Source organism: Micromesistius poutassou (assembly GCF_964030765.1).
Source record: "Micromesistius poutassou genome assembly, chromosome: 3".
NCBI lineage: Eukaryota > Metazoa > Chordata > Actinopteri > Gadiformes > Gadidae > Micromesistius > Micromesistius poutassou.
In genome coordinates this window covers 7,639,520-7,657,979 of record NC_140273.1, presented here as the reverse complement: position 1 = coordinate 7,657,979, position 18,460 = coordinate 7,639,520, and the positions used below count along the sequence as shown (strand labels likewise).

The 18,460-nt window shown below is 44.8% G+C and overlaps 3 protein-coding genes across 3 annotated transcripts; 1 reads left to right on the top strand and 2 right to left on the bottom strand.

The window, feature by feature from the left end:
* Positions 1–2,022: 2,022 nt before the first annotated feature.
* cntf (ciliary neurotrophic factor) lies at positions 2,023–7,241 on the bottom strand. The gene is made up of 3 exons (XM_084465892.1): positions 7,070–7,241; positions 4,024–4,344; positions 2,023–3,107 (listed from the first exon to the last, which is right to left on the bottom strand). Exons 1-3 carry the CDS (start codon positions 7,184–7,186, stop codon positions 2,946–2,948), a joined length of 600 nt encoding a protein of 199 aa, XP_084322018.1. The 5' UTR covers positions 7,187–7,241; the 3' UTR covers positions 2,023–2,945.
* A 555-nt stretch (positions 7,242–7,796) lies between these two features.
* On the top strand, positions 7,797–8,977 carry LOC311340307 (uncharacterized protein). The gene is made up of 2 exons (XM_084465203.1): positions 7,797–8,103; positions 8,282–8,977. The coding sequence occupies exons 1-2, from the start codon at positions 8,024–8,026 to the stop codon at positions 8,949–8,951; spliced, it is 750 nt and encodes a 249-aa protein (XP_084321329.1). The 5' UTR covers positions 7,797–8,023; the 3' UTR covers positions 8,952–8,977.
* A 1,184-nt stretch (positions 8,978–10,161) lies between these two features.
* zfp91 (ZFP91 zinc finger protein, atypical E3 ubiquitin ligase) lies at positions 10,162–18,134 on the bottom strand. The gene is made up of 12 exons (XM_084465202.1): positions 17,410–18,134; positions 17,093–17,130; positions 16,598–16,714; positions 16,315–16,360; positions 15,916–16,032; positions 15,494–15,592; positions 14,943–15,128; positions 14,015–14,065; positions 13,492–13,570; positions 12,680–12,794; positions 11,628–11,727; positions 10,162–11,103 (listed from the first exon to the last, which is right to left on the bottom strand). Exons 1-12 carry the CDS (start codon positions 17,820–17,822, stop codon positions 10,173–10,175), a joined length of 2,292 nt encoding a protein of 763 aa, XP_084321328.1. The 5' UTR covers positions 17,823–18,134; the 3' UTR covers positions 10,162–10,172.
* Between the last annotated feature and the right edge of the window lie 326 nt (positions 18,135–18,460).

Sequence of the window (18,460 nt, the reverse complement as noted above, 5' to 3'; positions counted from 1 at the left end):
GCACAGATAAACAAACACACATGCGCATGCGCAAAGACAGACACACACTCAAATAAACACACACACAGACACACACACACACACACACACACACTCCAACAAACACCTATAGACACGCAGGCAGTTGCGCACGCATATACATGAACATACACTGAAACACACATTTACTCATAGACAAAGCAGCACACACACAAATGCATATACACACACACACACCCTTTAAACACACACACACACACCCCTTTCTCACACACACACACACACACACACACACACACACACACACACATCCTGTCTTTCATATAAACACATGCATAGTCACACTCAAAACACACACTTTGCATAAACACACACACACACACACACACACACACACACACACACACACACACACACAGACAAGCAGAGTTACAGCTCATTTCCAAATCAATTGTTTATCATTTCTATCTTTCTTTAAAGTCAACCCTCAACAACAATCCCACAGCAGGTATCCTACACCGAGAAGAGACAACCAATCGTCAACATGTCCACATGAGCTCTAGCTCACTTTTATTCATGCAACCATCATTCACGTATACCATGGTCAACACACAAGTCTTTCTGTGTTACTGGGTCAGACTTGGTGTTCATAGTGTCGACATACAGTACTGTGTGTAATCTCTATGTACTATACACACATTGTAGTAAAACAAGTCATTAACAGAGCCAGGAGTTAGCTATGGGTGTATAAAGTATTGAGCTTCCAGGTCCACCTGTAGCCAACAGGATTCCTCACAGTTTGTGAAGCAAAACCATATCTAAATGGCATGCCTTTTCAGAATTTCTACGCAAACTCGCTGGCTCTCAACGGGAATCTGGAGTGCCTTGCAGTCTATTTTTCCATAGTTAGCTCCATATACAGCTTACCTGTGTTCTCTGTTACAGATTTGGTTTAAACGTTTAGGTTAGCATCTTAAAATGTCCTTGCTGAACACACAGTATGTGTTTAAGGTGTGTTTTCTGTGTGTTAATGCAGAAACCCAACACAACCACATCCCCATGGCCAACCTTACTGTGTATACACAGCATGGATTGCATTGTATACAACCCCGTGCCTGGCATCTAAGACTTTTGACTACTGTTTTAATGTGTCCGATGAATACACCAGCCCGACGTTAAACAGACTAATCTACTATTCTATTCTCTAATAACTCACATCATACTAAATGTTTGTGGCTGCTTCGTCTGATGCTACCGCTATACTTCTGTGTTGAATGGTGGGGACCCTCGGGGTCTCTAGGTCACCGGCATAGCCAATCAAAGGTCCTCAGCTTCGTAGGCCGCATGCACCCCTCTTAAACTTAGGGCACGCCATGGTGATGGGCGGACTTCACCCTGCACCTATTGAACCCCTAACCTTCCCGGAAAGGTTTTTAGGTCATGTATCTTTTCTGGGATTCTGCCCTCTGGTACCTTCCTTGGGGTTAGCCCTTTGACCCTTTGTAACTGTGATTAAGGCATATGTACACATACAATTGACTTTAGTAATGCATATGAGTATGTGGGGAATCTTTTGGGAAGTTGAAATTGGTGTGTAGGATGAGCTCACTTCCTGTTTGATCACAGACAACAGCTTAGCTACACACGCACAGAATTTTTTTTTTTGCGGTTATCCGTATCTCACCTCTTTAACCACAAGGGAAAAGGTGTTTTCTGAAAGGACAGTTTGGAGGAACTGTTATGGGATGGCGCATGCCTCCATGTGACTTGTCCTGCAACAAGGCTGGCTCTTCCAGACTATGGAATGGGTAAAGACGTGTCGATTTAATTATTGTTGGTGTAGTTTTACCAACTAATGCATTCCTGGGTTAAAAATACAACAGATATCAATAACAAGTCTATTTAAGGTATCTGGCACATAAATTATAAAAACAAATCTAACCACAATGAACACGTTACGTTCAATATATTCTATTCTTTATTTCTTCTAAATAATCAATAATTGTAGATTTGTATCTTTGGTCCTTGGAAGTTCGTCAGTAAGCAAACAGTGAAGAAATATAAATAAACGTTAGAACAAAGATAAAGCAATGTGCATTACGAACAGCAGATGACGCTATTTTACATACGTCCTCTTCAAAGAAATAAATGCCACTAGATGGCAGAATTGTTCAAGTAATACTAAACCATGGTTTTCAACCATGAATCACAAAGCTACGACCTAGCTTTAAAATTAACTTGGAATTTTGGATTTACCAAAGCATGTGCCCCATTTTAGTGAGTTACTTAAAAAAATTACCAACAGAATCACGTTAACTTAAATTATCCGAATTAAATGAAACAAATAAAATACATTGAACTCAAATGAATGGAAAGCCTAATTTACAAATGACTTTCCCTCCCATCCAAAGCATGACATTTGAAATATGAAAACAACCATAAAAAAGAATGAAAGAATAAGAAAGAAAGAAATACAAACAAACAAGATAGCCTGCCTTCAGGTATTCAACCACGTTAAGCATGACATGACCGTAACCAGCAACAATGTGTATCGAATCACTTTATGCATTTAATGCTGAAAATTTTAATGTTATAAGATTATGAAGTGCAGCAGTACTGACAATCGTTTTCTTTGTACTATTTTTGCTTTTTCTTCTGAATCTGTGTACTTTATATTGCAAAACTAAATTATCCCACACTATGTGTCAAAATAGATTTGTTCTCTCGCTCTCTCTCTTCACAGACTGTTTTAGTTCCAGCTTTAGTGTCTTCACATTCTTTATTCCCCTTGTTGCACCAGGGGGAAAAACACCACCTCCTGATCTGAATCTCGCAAAACTCCTTTCTGTTGCCTCGAAAAATCCTCTGCACACACACACACACACACACACACACACACACACGCTCTCTCTCTCTCTCCTCTTTTCCATTTTCTCCATCCCTCCGCACTCCTCTCCCTCCCTCCCTTATCTCCGCATGTTCCTCCTTCTCCTGGTGGAGCTGCGGGTGGACCCCCCCCCCGCCAGCGCCTGCAGGGGGGTGATGGTGGCCAGGCTCCAATATTCCAGCTCCCGGTAGATCCGGTAGATCCACATCTTCACCTCGAACAGCACCGTGGACCCGTCCGGCTGCCCGCGCAGAGGGGAACCAACACAAGGATTTAGGATGGTCCAAAGTAGAATTGATAAACTCAACACAAATATCTCTCGGATGCCTGGGAAGACATACAGGTATGTTCTGGATGTCACTGGGGCTGGAGGCCTTTGATGGGAACAATTTGATTAGGGCCCCGCTGAACGCCTTCGTCTTTAAAAGCGATGCTACCAACAAATGCTGGAGAAACTGTGGCAATGTGGGGGACCAAGCTTTTTGGGCCTGTCCCAAAATCTAAATTTTTTGTAAAACGCAACTTCTGGAGAATTCTGATAACGGCTATTTCCCTGGAGCCGCTATCGTTCTTAATGGAAGTTCTTAATGGACTTAATGTTGACCACAGGGTGCAAAATACAAAATAAAATACAGGTTGTTGATGGTTGCAAGAAAAATAATTGCTCTTAATCGGATTTAACCTAACCCTAAGAGAGAGAGAGAGAGAGACTCGCTACTAGTGCTTGTTTGTGTGTCCAAACACAATTGTCGGTATGAGGGTTGCATTTTATGTGAATTAAGGAATAAGAAATTTCCCGTTTTATACTGTCTTGTGTAGTTCAACTGGTGCAGCACCTCATTTAAACTGCCTGGTTAAATTCACACTAGGGACCGCCATGGTAAGAAATATACAGTATGAACTTACAATATTGTACGACGATTATGATAATAATGTCCTCTAAATGGAACATATATTATATTATTATACTTAAAGGGAGATGCTGGCAAAATATAAACTGTAACATTGTGTTTGTAGAGCCATTAACATTGAATGCAGCCACCTGTCCCTGTATTTACATTTGTATATGTAAAAAACATATCAACTCATATAAAACAAATATAAACTCAAATAAAATGTATAGAAACTCATAAAAATCGATTAAACTGCCCCCCTACCTCTTGACAGTTGGTGGTGGTCGTCAGACTTGCAGTTCCACTGAAGGCCTGTAGGAGCTCCCGCATGCTGGCGAGCAGCAGCGCCAGCCTGTCCTTCACCGTCTTCCTCTGCTTCTGGTAGTCAGCCTTCCCCACCGCTGTCACCCCCACAGCCTGCTCTTCCCTGGCGATGGCCCGCTCCAGCAGGCAGCGACACTGACCCAGGGCGGAGTGGACGCGCCACAGCTGGTCCTGGACCTCCAGCTGGGAGGAGGCGAGCGGGACAGAGACTAGCAACAGGTCAGACAGGACCAGATCGGTTCCTAGGCTCTCCTTCTTCCTCTGGAGGGGAGAGATTACACAGGGGAAAGAAAACATGTCACACATGCGGAACAGGAGAAGGAAATAAATAGCAGGAATGATATCCGCAGGCTGTCTGGCCATCTAAAACCATAACCAAAAAGTGAACAAAAATACAATCGACTAACCTTGTATCCCTATGGCCATTCTGGACTCCATCCAGTAGTTATTGTTTTTAAACGCACTGTGTTGCACTACAACCTTTTTTATGCTCGTATGCGTAATGCACATTTAAAACACGGTTCTGGATGGGTTTAAGGACATGGCCAATCACATCTTGTTAGTTTTGACATTGAGCCATAAATGTGTAAGTAATTATTATGAACCTGTATTTTTTTGTCATCAAGCCAAAGATCACTCAACTTGTTTTGGTTTTTGTTGGTATTCAGAGAACGGAATGAGGTGGGCGTAGCAGTGTTCGTGTCTCTGCGTATCACCGCTAGGGGGTGCCACTGGGCGGACGCCCAGAAATAGGTAGTAGTAAAAGAGAGGGAAGATGGGGGTGGGTATGAAGGCATAGTATATCGGATATAAAAAGTTAACGTACCCTAGTACCCTAGTTAGTTCTTTCTTAGATCTTCTTACTTTCATTCATGTCTCATGTATTGATTTATTTATATTTATATTATTTATATTTATTTGTCTGATATCTGAAAATCAATAAAAACATTTAAATGGAAATGGAATTGGTGGTTGTGGTGGTGGTAGTGGTGGTGATTGTTGTTGTAGTGGTGGTGGTAATGGTGGTGGTGGTGGTGGTAGTGGTGGTATTGGTGATGGTTGAGGTGGTGGTGGTGGTGGTGGTAGTGGTAGAGGTAGAGGTAGTTGGCAATCGTCGACCGGCGGGAATGTCATGGCGATCCGGCCCACTGACGAAACTTCCCAGACACGACGAGAACCGAGCCAAGACCCCTCCCACACACACCATCACTGCACTGTCTTCCCAACAACTGACCACCTCCACATACAGACAGCGTCTGGATTGTTCAGCTGTTCCCTCACATTGGAGTCATTTCCAAAACGGATTGGTGTCAGTGTGCGGTGCGAGTCAGGAAGTGAGCCCTTATAATTCCTTAGGGAACGTGTGACATTCTAGGCTGGATGTTTAGACCTGTGTGCAAGTTGGTACCAGTGTGAGTCAGATAGAGCGGTGCCTAATTTCATCAGCGTGCCTCCACAGGAGTGAGGAGGAAGAGGCCGTCTACAGTTGGAAGGACAAAAACCTGACAAAACAAAAGCGAATTCCCTTTCTTGTGGGAGGATTATCTGAGTTTATCCCAGGAAAGGTCACCACTCACCCTAAACCGGTAGACAGAGGAGATGTCTTAAGGATTTTGATACAATACAACTTTAATACATTAATACAAACAAAAGTAGATGTTTCAGTCCCCAGTCTGACTTTATTCAGTCCATCTGACGATTAAAGCCTTGAGCCTTAACTCTCACTTGAACACCTTGGTCACCTTGGTGAATCAAGTGAATCGTTTTTAATCCAGTGTCTGTCTAATAAAATGTATGTGTGTGTATACATAATAGACATTAACAGAATCTGATTGTATACATACTTATACATCCTTGATATTACTGGGTTATAGATATATTTCCATACATACTTTTCTTTGGTATTTCATACCGTTTTATTTATTTTTAATTTTTACACTGTCCCGTCGTGGACTTTAATTTGCGGTCTCTGAGGAATAAACAACATGATCTTCTCTAATCTGTCAGGTCATATTCATAATATAAAGCCTCCAGGCATGCAGGGTCTGCTATCAATAAAGCAACAGGGAACAGTGTTCCCAGACGTGTAGGTTTGGTGCCTGGACCCGGCTCTCGTGTGCAGAGACGTAAAGTATAAATCCTACATGGGACATAATCTCCAGAGACCATGGACGGGTGCGGACAGGAAGTGGACAGGCGGAATGGACGCTCCGATACCGTGGTAACAGATTAAATGCCATTGTGGGCCGCTCCCCGGTGTCATCGAGGAAGAGGATGATGAAAGAGAGGATGAAACAGGGAGCTGGCTGACAACCAGCTAGTTCTAATAAACAGGGGTACACACACACATTCCAGCACACGCACACACACCCCCACACACACACACACCTTCAAGCACACATACACACACACATACACACACACACACCTACTGGCAGAGTCTCACAGGTTTGTGAAGGAGGGGGGGGGGGGGAGAGAGAGAGACAGAGAGTCCTATATGCATTAACAAGCTTGTGCCAGTATGAACGCCCACCTCTTTCCATCCCTCTGCTTCATGCACGCACACACACACACACACACACACACACACACACACACACACACACACACACACACACACACACACACACACACACACACAGCATTCCAACCCCCTGTGGCACCAATGCAATAACTTTCTACCTTTTTTCTTGTGGTCTATCCATTTCCTCTCTCTCTCTCTCTCTCACACACACACACACACACACACACACACACACACACACACACACACACACACACACACACACACACACACACACACACACACACACAGTTATAACATGTCAAACACACACATTCGCTTGAGGTCAGACACATAGCTTATTCGTTTTCCCATTCAACTTGCTTGGCTCATTTCGTCTAAGTTTACCTCAACACTCGCACACTCCCAAGGCAAATGGAAATCTCTCACAGCCTGTAGTGCGGTGGTGGAAAATATACTCACATAAAGTTCCAGTAGGAGTCCACATTCACGATGCAGCTGATCGGCGATGGCAGCAGCCCTTGCGGCCGCGCGGCTGGTCTCCTGCCCCTCGCTGACTCTCGTCCGGCGACCTGCCATTGAACTTCTTCTATAGCAGAACGTTGGTGCGACACACGACAACAGCAACAGGCTGGCGGCAGCAACACCAGGTTAAAGCCGACTACTTCATTGCGTGAGCAGTTTCTTGGCCATGGTTCAGTGGGAGCCTCCCCCTTCCGAAGGTCTGTAATTCCGCCAGAGACACTCATTACGATTACCATCCGTTACTACGGAAACTGACGCCAGTAAGACACTTAAGGACACAGGCGGGGTTGTTGGGGGGGGGGGGGGGGGGGGGGGGTAATTATTTATGAGTTGCTCCTCCATTATTTTCCTGAGGATGTGTTAATCTGAGTCAAAATCGCGAACACTTAATACTTATTATTCATTTTTCATTCGTTATTAGGTGTACTGGCAAAATAAAAAAAAGACGTACATAACATAATAATGGCGTTAATATACACATTATTTATCAACCAGACTATAAAGAATAAATATCTACGGTGTCTCAGCATAAATTAAATGTAGACCAATTTATAATGCTATTGGCATTTGGTCCCAATTACGGATCGGTTCCACTCCTGTCCGCTACGTGGCAGGACTGCAACGGACATGCGCTGTGCGCCTTAAGACGGCACTAGACGGAACGGCGGCATAAGCGTAAATAGATCGATGTTTAGATCTGGATGAGTTCAACAAAATACTTATATTGTTTTGGTTCAGAACAATTATAATTCCAAGCGTTCAACTGGATTTTTCCAACGATGATGTTTCGACCAGCCGTGCCAAGGGCAGTAATAGTTTAGCATCCTAGCTACATTTGAGCATAGCTTCTAACGTGACATATCGTAAAATTGTGTGTGTTGTGTGGAGGGCATGAACTCTCTGGTCGGCTACGGGGTGTCCTCTGAGTCGGAGAGCGAAGAGGATGGAGACGTTAACTACGGAACAAATAGGTAACACACCACCATCCAAAAAACTTGCTGCATGTCGTTGAGTTTCCCGAGCCGACCTTGTTTGGTTTTGAGTGTTAGACAGTTTGAGTGTTACACATCCTATGTCCCTCCCCCTCAGCCCTGTCAATCGAACCTAATCCTCTGTCTAAATGTCTATTTCCATCTGCTCCTCATGAAGTTCCCCAGGAGTGACCCTGAAGGCAAAAACTGTCGTCACCAAGACGCGAAACTTCCTGTTGGAATCTGGCTCTGCGTCCAGTGAGTCTGATGGTGACTCCGAACCAGAAGGAGAGGATGAAACACGACCCTCTACCCGGCGGCGTTCTCTAGCGGTGACTGCATCATCCCCATCTACACCTCAGCGGCAACCACAACCTCCACCACCACCCATACGCTCTCTCCCTCCTCCAAACAAACTCCCTCCCCCTCCGCTAGGCACCTGCGCAGGCAGTGGTGTGTTTGCCAACCCCTTCAAGGCACAAGCGGACCAGAAACTGAACGTGTTGCAGAAACACGTGCCGCTCACGATGCAGGCCAAGCCTGCGCTCATCGGGGGCAAGAGGGTGTGTGTGGCGTACCGGAAGGACGGCCGCTGCAGGTTTGGCATCAAATGCAAGTATGCGCACGACAGCGACCTCCAGAATCCGCTCGCCACGCACGGTGACCCCGGCCAGGAGATGGCCGACTCCAGTCCAGGGGAGTCCCACCCGGCTGGCTCCAAAGGAGAGGACGAGGGACAGCAAGGCAAGAAGAGGAGGGTAGGACTGAGCAATACCCTGATCCCTCCCAAGCGGGCCATGAAGCAGTACGCGCAGCAGAAGGAGAGAGATCGCTCCAAGACGTTCTGAGCCAGTCCTACCAGTCGATTGATGCCGTTATATGTAGTGTTTAAGGGCACGTATGTAAACACCAGATGACAACTGATGTGGATTAGCTCTTATAAGCCAGGCCAGAATCGTGAAATTGCAAGTGCTGGATGATGGGTGAACCTACCAGTCTACCACTGGACAGTACCAACTGGTAGGCAGACCTATCAAACATAGAAGACACACCCACATGTCATGTCACTGTAGGGTAGATATTGCCCTTGTACTGTCTATCCAATACCACCTGGTGGTATAATAGGTGCCCTTTAAGATGTATACATGTGTTTCCTTTATAGGTTTGTGTATAGGATTTGTATACTTGGGACTTTATATAATGTATATATTTATTCAGATGTCCTTTTTTCTCAGACGTAGGAAAACGTTTCTCGATTTCAAAGATAAGCGTAGCCTATAGTTTAACTAAGCAAAGACAAGGCGGTGTCTCACAATGTAAAGACATTTATTGATCTTATAAACAGTTTATGTGATGCTCTATATTGCGTATGAGAAGGTTTATTGGGGACACAACTTGGGGTTTTGAACAAATAACATGACCGTCAGACAGACATTTTCCAATATGGGGGACTATGTTAGTTACTTTGTCTACTTCTACCTGGTTTGTTAGATAATTCTTTAGCCACTCAAAAGTTTTAACGTCAATGTTATTTGCATAATTGTTGCTTTAAAAATAAAACTGCTTGATAAAAGCTCCACATTTTCTGAGACCATTGAGTATTTTCTGTTCTATGCCTGTGAAACAAAACACTAATACATTGTACAGAACCCCCAATGTTGTTAAATACATTTGTCTACACATTAATATGTTTACACATGGTGCTATGCTATAGCTTTGCATATAAGTTTGTGTTCTGCAATAGCAAAACAATGTCCTTCAACTAGTTTTAAACACAAATGCACGCACACACTAATATAAAAGGCCAGTTAAGTTTGGACTAACATTACTTCACTTTATGTACAGACAACTTCGACGTACACAGGCAGACATCGCTCCCTGACACATTTCATCGAAAACATTATCAGAACGTGGGGTGGGGTTAAATCATACATTTGCGATTTTACGCGTGTCTCAAAACGTTGCATTATAGCATATAGGGTCACTGACAATAACATATCCATCTATTTCATCCCAGTTCGTCTTTCATTTCTTGTTTAGCGTGCCATGTGTGTTCTGTCCTCATGGCGTTAAAGCAGCGCCTGCACCCCCCCGTCAGCCAGACCCTCGGCGGTCTGCTCCCAGACCACCGCCTGGCCCTGCTGGTGGAGGGCCGACGCGGTGGAGGAAGTGAGGACGGAAGTATCCAGGACGTAGCTGTCCCCATTAGCCACGATGCCCTGGTGCTGGGGGTCCCCCTGGGCCACGGGGGCCGTCTGCAGGGCCTGCAGCTGGAGGGGGATCTGCTGGAGGTGGCTCTGGGTCTGGCCGACCGGCTGGAAGGTCATGTGGAGCACCTCCGTCTGGCCCAGCTGCTGCTGCTGCTGCTGCGGTGGCTGCTGCTGCTGCTGGGGCTGCAGCAGGTGGCCCTGGTGCTGGGCCACCACCGGGCCGGAGTGGAGGGTGAGCTGCTGGATCTGGGGCTGGGACACCACCGATCCGGAATGGGTGAGGGTGAGCTGCTGGATCTGCGGGTGCTGATGCTGGCCGCTGGTTTGGACGAAGTGGAGGGGCATCTGGAGCTGCAGGTGCTGCTGCTGCCGGCCGTCGGGCGACGGGGGGTCGGCCGGGGACAGGGCGATGGTCACTGGCACCTGCATGGTGTGGAGGCTCTGGTGATCCTGACCCAGCAGCACCACCTGGTGGCCCACGTGGTGCTGGCCCGTCGCCGGGGCCACGTCCAGGCCGGCGGCCTCGGACTGGGCCGGCCGGACCTGCGCCCCCTGCAGCTCCAGCAGGGAGGCAGGGGTGGTGATGAGCGCGCCGGCGTTGGCGGCCAGGGCCTCGGCGATCAGCACCTCGGGGTGGCTCTTGGCCTTGTGGGCGACCACGCAGTCCTTCTTCTCAAACTTCTTGCCGCAGATGGAGCAGGAGAACTGGTAGGTGGCGTCCGCGTCGTGCTTCTTCATGTGCCAGTTGAGGGACGCCTTCTGGCGGCAGGTGAAGCCGCAGATCTCACACCTGAGGTTGAGGTAGAGGTAGAGAGGTAGAGAGAGAGAGAGAGAGGTAGAGAGAGAGAGAGAGGTAGAGAGGTAGAGCGAGAGGTGAGTGAGTAATACCTGCACTGCTATGCTACAGAGCAAAATCTGACGGTTAATATCCATGAGACAACGTTTGTTGAGGTATTGTTTGTTTTGCTGATTAATTTATATCAATTTGACACGTTTGCACTTTTGTCTTTATTCTGTTAATATGTTACTTGTCCCATGATTATTCTTGTTTACAGGTCCTGCGGCATACGCCATATCCTGTCTTAACATTTTCTCACAAGAAAAAAACAAAAAAAAATAAAATAAAAGTCATCAGTTTGGCACTCTGCGTGTCTGCCTCCACAAGACCAGACTGTTCAGGCCCTGATATTAAACTTGGTGGTTCCACATCCAACGAGCCAGCATGGCCGCTGTGTGATTAAGGTCTTTGATTGACCTTGCTATTGTCCTTGTGGACCCTTGTTGTTTCTACTAGTGTAGAAGAACAGGACTTACTGCAGTGGCTTCTCCCCAGTGTGGATCATCCTGTGAACTGCCAAGTTGTGGGAGCTCTTGAACGCACGGGCGCAGAACTCACAGATGTAGTCCCTCTGGTCTGGGAGAAACACACCAAGACACACAGCTCGTCACACCACAGGGTTTATGTAAATGAAACATCACCACACCACACTCAAGTATGGTTTAATGGCATACACTGTATAATGATGTAATGGCCACAATTAATGTCAACCTCAACAGTTTATAATGTAAGCATTTTGATTCATTTTCTGTATAATTTTCTGTGTATTTTTCATTGTAGTTTTGACACATAATTAAACGTGTAACCCTTTAAATGTACATTACTACCCTGTACTTCCTGCTGATATTGCTGTAACTGCATCCATTCAATCTGCTTGAAGGATAGGAAAGAAACCGAGAGACTGACTTTACTTTAGATTGCAATGGATTTCATGGAATCTTATGATATGATGGTTCCCTTGTCTTAACAACATAAACAAGAGACTGATTAACATCACTTTAAGGGGAGGTAAGAGGGGGCTAAGGGACTGATGTCCATCACTTTAAGGGGAGGTAAGAGGAGGCTAAGGGACTGATGTCTTTCACTTTAAGGTGAGGTTAGTCAGGGCTATGGGACTGATGTCCTTCACTTTAAGGGGAGGTAAGAGGAGGCTAAGGGACTGATGTCATTCACTTTTAACAACTTCATCCCAAAATGATCCATTACCGGGCAATGCCCCCCCCTCAAAATAGCAAAGACGTGAGAAAGCCAAGTCATGTGACACACCACTAGAAATATTAGATCCTCAACTCTTATTCTAGCATAACTATTGTTAGCCTAAGTAGTAACCACATTATTTCACTTATCATGCAGAATAACAATCTAACAGGTGTTATCCTTCTTTTGGTACCATGATTACAGATTATAGCCCTTGCAGATGTGGAGATATACTCCAATTACTTTGGGTATGTCATTTTCATAAAGAACCCTCAGAAATAGGCCTAGTAATAAAGTGGTGGACGAGGTACGGTAAGACGAGGCTGGTTACCTGTGTGGTGTTTGGCGTGGCGCAGCAGCTGTTTCTGCAGTCTGAAGAGACGACCGCAGGACGGATGAGGACACACGTACTTCTTCTTCAGCAGGTGCTGGTACTTTATGTGGTGCTGTGGTCAGCATACACACAGGTGTCGATAACGTTAGTAGGATGCTAAAGGCCTAAACGCATTGCAGCAATGTAACATGCCAATATGGAGCTTTTATCCTATCATTTTTATTCAATGAGACAATGCATTTGGTATTTAAGGTTACTTCATAATGAAAAATAAATGTAGCAGAATAAATAGCCTTTGATTTGATCCCCAGCCCAAAAGTTTGGTTTTTCTACAATGTTCTTATACATTGTTTTGGCCACAAGGGATTATAACATCTGATCCTGTGTATTAATGAAATAGTGTATTAATGAAATACATTGTTTTGGCCAGAAATCACCTATATCAGAATGGCTACACCTGAATTTGCCAATGGCTGTAGCACAGGGCACGGTGTTGACATGATGAACTAAACTGCTTAATATTATATCGGTTAAATAAACGTAACTTTTTATCTGAATTAATCTGTGGGTATGTGCCCCTATTGTTATGAGTCCAATGCACATTATTCGTTATTACATTTATATAAACATATACATACAGACCTACATATATAATGATATATTGACGCTTTGGAGAAAAAGCGTATGCTAAACGACTCAATGGGAATTTGAATGTGTGTGTATCTGTGTTAATAAAAAGGTGTGTCTCTCCGATACACCTTGTGTATCGGAAGGAGAGTGCACGTGACAGGAGAGTGCACGTGACGGACCTGCAGGTAGCGTGGATGGGCCAACACCGTGCCACAGCCCTCGATCTCACAGCGCACGTACTGGACCGGGGGCTTCTTCCTGTAACGGGAAAGAACTTGCATGGTTTCTCTGCATGATGATATCAGAACCCTTTATTAATCCTCTTTTGTTTAAAACTCCCTTTGCATAGAAACAAAATAAAAACACTGATATGCGAATGACGTACACAACGCCATATTGGGGTTTTGTTAACTGATAACGAGAGTCATTCAAATATTACAAATATGTAAACTAAAGTTTTTCGACCTGACCTTTTACCACCATGGAAGTGTGTTTGAGGAGAAATGGTTTATGTGTGAACATTTCTATTCAACTGACACAAAAAACACATACCTAATATACTGTTGCAATATAACTCTTATATATATATAAATATATATAAATCAGCAGTTGAAGAAGTATGTAAGACAGTAGGGTTAGTGCATGTAACTTGATTTAGCACCAGTAGATTCATTGTGAACATACACAACTTTTTTTCTTTACCTTCTCTTTGGAAGCCTTGGGGTTTTGTCATCTTTCCTTCGTCTCCCTCTCCTGTTGGAGAACCATGTGTTTATCCACTACTCCACCAAACAATATATACATGTTCTTTTAAATGATATATTATGTACGCATGACCAGACTATCCCCAACACAGCTCCTCAAACATATTCACCGGGTCACCCAGAAGTTAAGTAATATATCAGAAGTAGTGTAAGGTCGAATAAAGGGATATTTTGTTAAAAACAGAGCATTCAGTGAAGACAGGGTGTACGTTCCTTGTGGTCTTATCATGACATTGCAGGCACCTTATTGTAATATTAATGATTAAATCCACCAGCATCTGCCAACAAAGTAACGATTCCCTGTGTTTAGAACCCTACACTGTAAGAGATAGCCAGGCAGGGAGAATCCAACGCAGAGCCAAAACACCCTGAAATGGATCCCAGTCTATCGGCGAGCACTGCACTTCACCCCTAGATCTGGGGCTAAACACCCAAAATGCAACTTAACTACTTAAACTTTTACAATTTAATCCTTTGGAGACCTCTAATGACGAGCGAGCATGTTGCAGGGGCCACACTACGCCAAGGCAAATAGATGACACAATCTGGGCAGACGCACAGTAGAGTCTAAACGGCATGTCTCTCCTTCCACTTCATGTTCCCAAAACAAGTTATTATTATGCATCTTCGCAGACGAGACTGGAAAATCAGCTGACTTCAGTCGTTAAATGTGCGCTGCTCAATCGTATCCGGTTTTAAATTGTGTATTGTGGCCCCAGCATTTAGAAGACTTACAAGTATGCAGGGGACCGAACCCTGTGTGGAACACTGCGGATATTACATTAAATCGGCCCTAGCCTCCGCGGCCCCTGGCAGATTAAGGTCTGACGGCGGTCGGCGGGGGCCGTCAGTGGTTGTGAACGTACTTCCTGGGTCCCTCGGGGTCCTCCCTTGACTCCTCCTCCGTCTTCACGTCCTCCTCCAGGGGCTCCATGTACTCTGAGCCCTCCACCTTGACGTCCGCAGCTTCTCCTGCCGTGGAGGGGAGGGTGGGGAGGTCCTTCCTCTCCTTCGGCTTGGCAGGGGCCCGGCGCTTTGGCTTCGGAGCCTCTCTGAGAGACAGATGAAATAGAAAGAAATAGGTTAGTTACAACTCCTCAGTCCCACACTATGACTTAAGAACAGCCGACAGTTACTGCAAGCTACAGGTTTGAGAATAGTGAATCGTCAATATTTAATTTATACCTATTTCAGACTGTACATGTTTGTGGCAATATTGCAAATGTACACATCACTAATAAGGTTGCTGCCTGTAGTGGACTATTACTCATTATCAGATGAATGGATCCATTTTATTATCTCACACACACACACACACACACACACACACACACACACACACACACACACACACACACACACACACACACACACACACACACACACACACACACACACACACACACACACACACTACCTCTCAGGCTTGGGGTTGTAGCTCTGGTCATTCAAGTCATCTCTGAATGGAAGATCCTCATCACTGCTAAGACCCCCCACCTCCTCCTCTACCTCTTCACTGAAACCAAAGACAAAAACACCAGAAGTTCAAATCTAGAACTCACTAGATAGGTCACCAAGATGTATCAGCTGTTGGTTAAAAGACGCAAGTCGTGGTGAGACGAGACGCGATCCTTCACACGGTATTGTTGAACAATTGCATACAGCAGTGTATTTTGGGGAATGTGGGAAAAGTTTGACTAGATCGGCTACGCAGCCTGTGGCCCAACTGCTTCACTTTGATTTTTGGTTGCGAACCGATCTGTTCGAACTAGCCTTTTATAATAATGTCCATTGGGGCCTTGAGGTGCAGCCAGATGGGTTTTGGGTCTGGTGGCCTACCTGGGAGCCTGGGGCTGGTAGTTGCCATCACTGGGGTGGTCCTCAAACAGAAGGCCTTTTTCTCCTGGCAGATCTTCCTCATTGACATCATCCTCCTCAGCCTCCTCCTGCTTCTGACTGGGGGAGAGGTGAAGGTCCTTCAATACACAGCCGTCACATTTACTCACTCACAAACTGCCTCACTCACTCACTGATGGTAGAACCAAAGCTCCCTACTCTAGAAATATAAGCACCAGAAGACACAAGTTTGTGGGTCTACTCTGCCATTGTCAGTACACTCAATTGGGTTCATATTTGTGCTCTGGAGGTGGAACAGATACGGGAGACTTCTGTAACTGCTTTGTTCCTGACTTATATAGTAACCCAAAAAAAACCTTTCATATTAAACCATATACTTACATGGCTGTGGTGCCCTTCTCCTTCCCTTTCACCAGTTTCTCAGTCACTTCACATATATACAAGAGAGAGAAAGATAGAGGGAAAGGGAGAGACAGAAAATTTAAGGATGAATTTAAGAACCCTAGTAGATGTGAAAATGAGTATATTAAAAAAACTGTTACCACAGATTATCACTATTACATCATTCTCACAATCATCATCTTTAACATAACGTTACATCTTTATCATGCATTATTTTGTCAGTTGGACTGATCGGAGGTAGGAGGCCGAGCAACAGTCTTACCTGCTAGGGTCTCTGTTCCCGGCTCACTCTTACAGACGGGCCTGGCAGAGCCCTTGGCTGCCCTGGCAGAGGAGGTCTTACCCCGGGACTGGGCTGCTGGAGCCCTGGTAGGAGAGACTAGTAGGGGGGAATGGAAGACCATTAAACAGAGACCAGAGTAGACATATTCATAGACATATACAGGCATGTCTATACGTATGCAGACACACACACACACACACACACACACACACACAAACACAGAGAGACCGAGACACATCAACTAAATGTGTGTATAAACTATATGGGCTACCAATGTAAAATAATCTATAACAAGCTCAATCCACATTATCGATTCTGGACTGTTTATATTCATTCATATTCATTGGGTTAAATAAACTTTCAACATTTAAGAAAGCATACATGATTGTAAATCAAGTGGCACAAACATCTGAAGGGGAGTTAGAATAACAGCTTAAAAAGCCATCTCCAAACCATATAATTTAGAATCCTCACCTTGGACATCTGTGGCAGGGTTCTCCAGATCTTCCAAGCTGCGGGTAAACAAAAAAGCTATAAGAGATATATTGTTGGGCATTTCTATAAAGAGCTTGGCGAGTCGTGCCTCAGAGTCAGTGGCATGTCATCTTACCACAGCAGGGCATTGGGTACGATGAGTTAGTATCATGACACAAAGCACTGACAAATTTGAACTACACTTTGTATATGACAGGTGTTGACTCGACCAACACAGCTTTAAGAGGAAGTCAAGTTGCGAGGTCTATTGATCTGTAACAACAGCAGCAACACGATTGGGAGGACTGAATACTTACTCTTTGGTTGAAGTACTGTCACCACCGTCCTCCCCAGCTGGTTCAGAGCAACCTGCAGATTCTGTAGGTTTCTTTCGTCTAGAATACGAAACTTTTCTCCGTTTGGTTGCACTTGATAAAGGAGTAGGTTCGTCTTCCTCATCACTTTTGGTATCCTTTAACCAAGCTGGTACTGACCGGGTCGACCGGTCTCGCAAAACCCTGCCAGAACTCCGGGGACTCGGCGCCGCTCTATTGGTGTCCGGAGAAGCGGGTACGCCCGACTTTGGACGGCCAACCTTGCGGGCTCTCAAGCCCCTCCGCGGGCTTACGCTCGTACTAGTAGTCGGGGTCTGATCTGCGGCCTTCTGTTCCTCGGACTGATTCCATTTATTTTCATCCTCATTTTGGCCACTCTTCGATTCCATTTGCATCTATCTCTTTCGTCTTACCTGCGATCTCCCACAAACGCAAGGTTTAATTGTAATTTGAAGAGAAGTGGAAGAGCTCTGATATAAAAACGCTTTGATTGTGAGAGGCCTTTATCCGACAGAGTGACATATTTCACAGAATGCGTTGGATTCGTCGCAGATTTTATACACACTATTTTGTTGATTTATAAATTAAAACTTTTCTTAATTATCTATTCAATAATAAACCGATATCATTTTAAAGAAGCAGACGCTATTTTCGCCTTCTTAAAGCTATAGTAAACCTACTTATTCGCACGGGCCTAGAGCACATCCATTTTGTACGCTTTGTTGCGTCTCCTTTAAGCCAAAAATAAAACCAAGGTTACATTGACGACAAGGAACACATTCTAGCGGACGAAACAGCACTGGGATCGTCTCACGCCGTTCATTAAAACATGGCGGATGGGAACTGATTACCTATATATCTGGAAAATAGCAGCAGCAAAGCTATGCCAAAGCTCGCAAATGGCTGTTCTTGGGTATTGTGGGAATTGTAGGCTATTTTAAAAACGATAGCTACGGCAGTACGGCAGCTACTGTTTAATATTTCGTTTATTATTTTGAAATTTTCTAACATAACTAAAATATGACTGTAAATA